The sequence below is a fragment of the Kryptolebias marmoratus genome, linkage group LG8 (assembly GCF_001649575.2).
Source record: "Kryptolebias marmoratus isolate JLee-2015 linkage group LG8, ASM164957v2, whole genome shotgun sequence".
Classification (NCBI taxonomy): Eukaryota; Metazoa; Chordata; class Actinopteri; order Cyprinodontiformes; family Rivulidae; genus Kryptolebias; species Kryptolebias marmoratus.
Window position 1 is genome coordinate 27,907,384 of NC_051437.1, and position 6,942 is coordinate 27,914,325.

The 6,942-nt window shown below is 46.1% G+C and overlaps 1 protein-coding gene across 4 annotated transcripts in view; it reads left to right on the forward strand.

Annotated features, from left to right (window-relative positions):
* Window positions 1-359: 359 nt before the first annotated feature.
* rbbp8l (retinoblastoma binding protein 8-like) overlaps window positions 360-6,942 on the forward strand; it is a 12,927-nt gene continuing 6,344 nt past the window's right edge. For 2 of the 4 annotated variants that reach the window (XM_017433464.3, XM_017433468.3), the window contains exons 1-9: window positions 360-529; window positions 3,459-3,530; window positions 3,627-3,669; window positions 4,104-4,199; window positions 4,821-4,933; window positions 5,025-5,100; window positions 6,259-6,416; window positions 6,507-6,547; window positions 6,664-6,743. In XM_017433464.3, the coding sequence (XP_017288953.1) occupies window positions 3,470-3,530; window positions 3,627-3,669; window positions 4,104-4,199; window positions 4,821-4,933; window positions 5,025-5,100; window positions 6,259-6,416; window positions 6,507-6,547; window positions 6,664-6,743 (668 nt within the window). In that variant the 5' untranslated portion in view covers window positions 360-529; window positions 3,459-3,469. Of the gene's footprint in view, window positions 530-690; window positions 831-1,007; window positions 1,105-3,458; window positions 3,531-3,626; window positions 3,670-4,103; window positions 4,200-4,820; window positions 4,934-5,024; window positions 5,101-6,258; window positions 6,417-6,506; window positions 6,548-6,663; window positions 6,744-6,942 lie in introns of those variants that run through there. The other 2 variants (XM_017433465.3, XM_017433466.3) reach the window with 2 other exon arrangements.

Sequence of the window (6,942 nt, forward strand, 5' to 3'; positions counted from 1 at the left end):
GTCTTATTATCGCACATTCCAAATCAACTCCGCCATCAGACGCTCCCAAACTGGAGCTCTGCGGAAACCTGGGCGGCGTTTTACGTTTTAAAAGACAAAAAGGTTCAAGAATTCGACTCGTTCTTTCAGAAGCGCGGCGGCAGGGGTCTTTCTTGGCCATCTGCTGTTTCCCGGCTCCCTTCTGTCCCTTTATCGCCGCGGGCTCCACGGGCCCGGTTTAACCGGTTCTGTGGGATTTCAGCAGAACAGGAATATCAAGGGAGAACTTGCCCGGGCCTCGGTGTTTGTGTTCCTCAAGGGGAGGACCGCTCGAACCGGTTTTCTTTGGTGAAGAGATGCGAGAAAGAAAAAAAAAGAGAGAGAGAGAGAGAACGAAGTGGGGGGGTTGGTGCACGGGGCGTTCTCCTTCCCCTCAGTCTCTTCTGTTACAGCTATTCATCGCGGCTCGCCGTGTCTCGCCGTCCATTTGAGAAGACGACCGAGGTTGGAGGCAGCTTAAGTCCGAGGGGCGAGCCGCCGGCTGTGTGAGGTGAGCTGAAAACACGTTCGAGGCTCGACCGGAGCCCGGCTGGTTCAGGTGCTTCTGTTTGAGGCGAGACATCGCGTCATGGCTGAAACTACCGACCCGGGGTCAAACCGTGAACCCTCCCTCCACGCCCAGGCCGGCCTCAGAGAAGGCGTCTGGCAGCCGGGGGCCGGCGTACCTGTCTGCAGGTGCGCGGCGTCTCGGCCGGCGTGTTTGCCCACGATGTGGCGAGGTCTCTGTCAACACAGGGAGAGTCGGTGCAGTTAGGGATAGAGTTTAAACACCACCGCACTGGAAATACAGGGTAAGTGGTAACACATTTCTGTCTGAGGGTGTGTGTGTGTGGTGATAAAGAGATAGCACAGCCAACAAATTGGGGCAGACAGGTCTTTTCTTGCTCTGCTGAGGTGATCAGAACAGCCTCTCTCCTGACATATCCCAACATGTCAGGAGAGACGAATCCAAACGCTGAATATTGGAACTCTGTGCGAGTCCTCCGGTCTGTGGGAGCAGAGGATCGTCCAACGCGTCGGAGACAAACTGCGCCTTAAAGGAGCCACGAAGAAGAAGAAGTCCAAGTATCTCAGATTACTACTTTTTCACGTAAAAGCGAACAGAAACCAAGAAAATCCTGACGAAGTTTCGACGCTTTTCTGCGGCGGATTGTTTCGTTGGGCTGCGATTGTTGGGGACCAGTTGGAGGCACGAGAAAACGTGCTGATTTCTGCACAAAAAAAAGGAGAATTTTGCAGGGAGTTTCGTAGAAACGCAGCTCCGGGAAAAAGGCGAGAAAAATGGGTTTCGCAAATTTTTTTAATACCTCAAAAATTCCTGAGGTCAAAGCTGAGAAGCTCCGAGAACGTTCAAAAACGACAACCAGCCGAGCTACAGCAGAGCCAAACTCTTATTTTGAAAAGTACCTCTTCCTGTTTGCCCGTCGGGGGTTTTTTAAACAACAGATTCTCGAACTTCTCCAAATTGGATTTGTTCGAATCAGAGATTAAAGGCTCTGTAAAGAGGAATAATATGAGAAAGAGAAATCTGACGAGTCACCGGTTGTCATGGCGATTCCCGCCTTTTTTTCCGCGCAGCAGAGCTCCTTTCAGTCGCTGTGCAGAAACCGCGGGTTGGATTAAAAACAAAGATTGTTTGTTTCCGTTGTTTTATAAAAAAATTAAAACAGAAAACAGGTTAAACGGACAACACGCCTAGTTTTTATGATAAATTTAGGAGGTCTTGAACAACAGAAGCGGATTATTTATGACACTTTAATGTATAAACTGTACATCTCACATAAAATGATGAATGAAAACAGCTGAATATGAATATTCTGCTCATTTAGCTGCTGGTTTTTTGGCGCCTTTAGCCACAAGGCCGTTGGGTCACCATCCTCCTTCCTGTTGGTGGAGATGTGGCTCTTTTTTTTTTGTCGGTTTTGAAGACATATTCCCGCCCATCCGGAGCTCTTTCTGAAGCTTCCCAGGAACGCTCCTCCGTACGGTTAATGTCCGGATTTTCGACAGACAGGACGTCTGGAGGGAGGAACTGGAGGAGGAGGCGTCCGATCCCCGGTCAGTTTGGCTGTTCGTGCGTGCAAACAAACCTGGCAGGCCAACAGAGACCCTAGCAAAGGAAGGGAGAGTGATTTGCATGTGAGTCCAGGTTGCATAAACTCAGCAGCTCGCTGCAGTTTGAAGCTGGTTGGTCTCCTGTGATGGAGACCAGCTTGGCGAGGGGGACCGGTCCCAGGGAGCCTGACTCGGTGTTGGTCTTCAGGTCAGCTGCCCTGAGTTCTTCTCGGAGGCATGTCCTGACTCGGACCTGTGGCCCCAGCGTCTCCTGAACCTCCTGAGTCCGTCAGGATGTTGGTGGTCTTCACATCCGTCCCACAGAGCTCAGAAAACAATCTGGGTTTGATCCGGGCTGAGGTGCTCGTAGATCACGCCTCACCAACGCCACCTGTTGGTTTGGTGGGGGTCGCAGCCCGGGTGTGAGGTCCAACCTCAGACCACCGAGCCACAGCGGTGCTCCAGGATGTGTCCCACTCTTCCACCGGAGCCCACTCTGGTTTTAATCTGCCGCAGAGGCTGCTTTACATCACGTCCTCCTGACTACCAGGAGCTCAAATCTGTCCTCTGTGGAGGACATTCGTAAACCCGAATGTCTCCCACCCCCTTCATGCTCCTGAATGAACTCCTCTTCCCGTCTCCAGAGGACATTTAGGGCTTTTCAGTGATGCCAAATGTGAATGGGTGAGGCTGATTACCTTACAAAGATTGGTGAATTTAAAAAAATTGTGATTGGACAATAGTGTCCCCCACCAGGAAGCTTCAGGACCTTTTGGTCCAAAAACCAACTAGTTATAGAGGAACAAAAGCCAGTTTGATTCAGGAACCATTTTTCATTGGAAGAGCTTCAAATATTTTCCTGGAAAGTGGAAACTCGTATCCCTGACTAAACCCTAACCCGGGTGACCTGGTCCAAAAAAAATCAGCTTTTTCTCTTCCTTCTGCGCCGCCAACAACGTTCAAGGTGACACGAGCTGGAAGTTACAGGAATAATTACTTCCTCTGGAATATGTGCCGAAAATCTCCCTCGAACACAAACAAGCAAAGCTGTTTTTCATGTAATTAAAACCCAAAGTGCAAACTCAACTCCCAGACCGTGCCGATCCGGTCCAACTGGTCTTCCTTGATATAACAAAAAAAAAAGTTGTTTCAACATGAGAAAGGCAAAGCGCTCCGGGTTCTCCGCAGTCCTTGGGCTATAACGTTCACGAGCCTAATCTGTGTTTGTTTTCACAAGTTTTATCATTTCCTAATAAGACGGGAGGGAGGGCGCGGCGCTCCGAGTCACATCGGATCCAAATACTCCACAGGGAAAATCCTGCTTAATCCCAATCTCCACTTTCTCTCTGTTCTTTGTCGGACAGCTCAGCGCAGAATGGAGAACTTCAAGGACCTCCTGCAGAAGCTGCAGGAGACCCACGAGCGAGAGGTCGAAGGTCAGGACGAGCAACCGCGAGATCCAAAACAGTTTAAAGCTTCCCTGTTTTCCTCTCAACAGAATCCTCCTAACGAAGTGTGCTTTTTGCCTCCAGGGTGGCAGGCGAAGGTTAAAGAACTGTCCAACAAGAAGGGCTGGTGAGTAAACCCAACGTCAGGGGGGGGGCAGACAGGTGGGCCCGGGAGCCCCGCGCCTGGCTCCCAGCGCCGAGCGCCGAGCTCGTCGTAAAACAGCCCGAGAGGAGCCTCGTGTTGCAACACGTCTGCTCCTGAGTCACCGGCTCTGTTCCTGTTCTTTTTGGAACCGAGGGAAAGCAGGAGAGCGCTCGATTTAACCACTTTAACAAACTGTTTTAGTCACAAACCTGCTGAAAAAACACTCCCGATTCTCCGTTATTAAACACTGAGATCAACATTTCACTGCAGTTTAAACCTCAAAAAACATCCTGAAATTAACTGAGACGTGGCGTCTGAGTGGAGAGCTGAGGGACAAACTGAAGATACGGGAGCGTATCTGAAAAGGGTTATTTTTATTTTGTGTGGCGTTAAAGTGTTCTGGTTTATTCCGCCAGCGACTCGAAGCGGATGGAGGAGCTGTTCACCAGAAACCAGCAGATGAAGGAGCAGCAGAGGCTACTCACCGAGAACATCAAGACGCTGGAAAACAGGTGCGCAAATTTGGCCGAAAGCTCGCCTGTTTTCTCTAAAACTCGGAAACTGTAAAAGTGGAGGGGAAAGTGTTTGTGTAGTTCCTCTGAGAGCCAGAAGGAGGAGCAAAAGGAGGAAGGAGGAAGGAGGAAAAGTGTTTGTGTAGAGAACACAATGATGCTGGAAAACAGGTGCGCAAATCAGCCGAAAGCTCGCCTGTTTTCTGACAGTAAAACGCTGAAACTGTAAAAGTGGAGGGAAAAGTGTTTGTGTAGAGAACATAATGATGATGGAAAACAGGTGCGCAAATTTGGCCGAAAGCTCGCCTGTTTTCTCTAAAACTCGGAAACTGTAAAAGTGGAGGGGAAAGTGTTTGTGTAGTTCCTCTGAGAGCCAGAAGGAGGAGCAAAAGGAGGAAGGAGGAAAAGTGTTTGTGTAGAGAACACAATGATGCTGGAAAACAGGTGCGCAAATCAGCCGAAAGCTCGCCTGTTTTCTGACAGTAAAACTCTGAAACTGTAAAAGTGGAGGGAAAAGTGTTTGTGTAGTTCCTCTGAGAGCCAGAAGGAGGAGCCAAACGGCTGTGGAAGTCGGCGTCTTCCTTCCTGATCCTGTCGTCTGTGCTGGTGTTGGGTTTTCAGGCTGAGGGCCGGCCTGTGCGACAGGTGCACCGTCACACAGGAAGTGGCGAAGAGGAAACAGCAGGAGTACGAGGCGTCGCAGATCCACAGCCTCCAGCACATCTCCCTCCTGGGTACTCAACCAATAAAAACCTTCTTCCTCCTTTAGGGAGAGAAAAAGGCCGCGGTCAGATGTTTGTTTGAGACTTCTGCTGTGTGTCGCAGCCGGAGAGATGACCAACCTGAAGAAAGAAAACCTGAGGCTGAAAGACGAAGCCCGAAAGTTACGAGCAGCTCTGGAGTGAGTTTAAAACCTGCTTTTAAAAATAAACACAGAGCTGATAATAAAACAGAAGGAGCCGTTTACACCAAACTAATTAAAGTTCGTTAGAGTTCAATTTAAATCCAATTAATTTAATTCAATGTTGGCAACAAATGGTGACTTTAAAATAAATCAGCACAACGAGATTTAATCACTTCAGTGCCTTTAATCAGCTCTAATCATCAGATTTCATTTTAAATCTATATAATTACATTTTAATTTGATTAAACTGAATCAATTAAACCAAACAGTCACTTCTTAGTTAATAAAAAAAAACTATTCTGCAAAACAAAAACGAAACAAATTGTTTTTACATCGAATATCAAAAAAATTCAGTTGAAAAATAAAAGCAAAAAGTCACTTTTCTGTAGTTTTTAAACGACTTGAATTCATTAAAATAAAAAGTTTTATGACGTTAATATTATTAATAATCTCATTTTCCTGTAGTTTATAAAACAATGACGCACAAAAAGTTTATTTAATCAGATTTAAATCAAATCTCACTTTTTTATTAATTTAAAATCTATTTTTAAAATAAATGGATTAAGCTTCACTTTTATCTGTTCAGTTATTTCGGTTCAACTTTAAAAACTATTTAAAACTAATTCTTTAAATCAGCAACTTTTTAATTTAAAACAGTTTAATGCAGCTGAAATAAAATATAATAATTATTAAAACTGGTTTGGTTTGTAAATATTAATGTTTCTTTAATTACAATAAATAAAAACAAAAACAATTTAATTGTAGGGGTTTGTTTCACAGCCAAATAATAATTATAGTCCAGTTTAACCTTAATCTGATCAATTCAGTTCAGGGAATTCAAAATATAACTTAAAATATAAAAATATACCATAAAACTGATCAAATATAACTTAAAATAAATAAATATACCATAAAACTGATCAAATATAACATAAGAAATGAATCCAACTGAAGATAAAATGAGTCTAAATATTTCCTGTAAGTTTAGACAAAAATAAATCATAAATTAATTTAGTTTTCATCCGTTTAAACAACAAAAAATTCAAATTAAATCAGTTTATTTAATATTTAAACTGAGTTCAGTTCAACACATTTCACTGACAGTGTGTGTGTGTGTGTGTGTGTGTGTGTGTGTGTGTGTGTGTGTGTGTGCAGTAAAGACCACAGTGACCCCTCCTCCATCAGCAGCAGCACGGAGGTCAAACCCGTCGTCTCCCCCGACCTTTCACCCTCCCCGGGGGTCGTGGCCCTCCTCAGCCCGACCGGCGGCGGCGGCGTGGCCATCAAGCCGGAGGCGGAGCGGCAAGGCGAAGGTGAGGAAGAGGAGGAGGAGGACGAGGAGGGGCGGGGTGGAGGTCGTGTTTGTTGAAATATTAATAAAGTTTTATTTGGATTTGAAACAGAAGCCGAACGCAGCCGACACCTGAGGAACCGAAGCAGCTTCGTAAGATTTTAAACTGAAAACTTTATTTTTCATCAGATTAAATTATTAGAAATATCAAGACTCGGAAACCGTCCATCCGTCCATTTGTCCATTCATCGTTTGTTTCGTTCCAACAGGAAGTCTTCAAGCCTCAGCCGACGTCCGCCGTGCCGCCGTGGAGGACGGAGCATGGCGTCCCTCGTCCTGGAGACGGGAGGTAAGACGGACGTCACGCCTCAAAGTCTCATTCATTCATTCTGGTTTATTTTTACCAAACACGGTGTCTCGTGTCTCATGTCTCGTCTCTCGTGTCTCGTCTCTCGTGTCTCATGTCTCGTCTCTCGTGTCTCGTCTCTTGTGTCTCCTCTCTCGTGTCTCCTCTTTCGTGTCTTCTCTCGTGTCTCATCTCGTGTCTC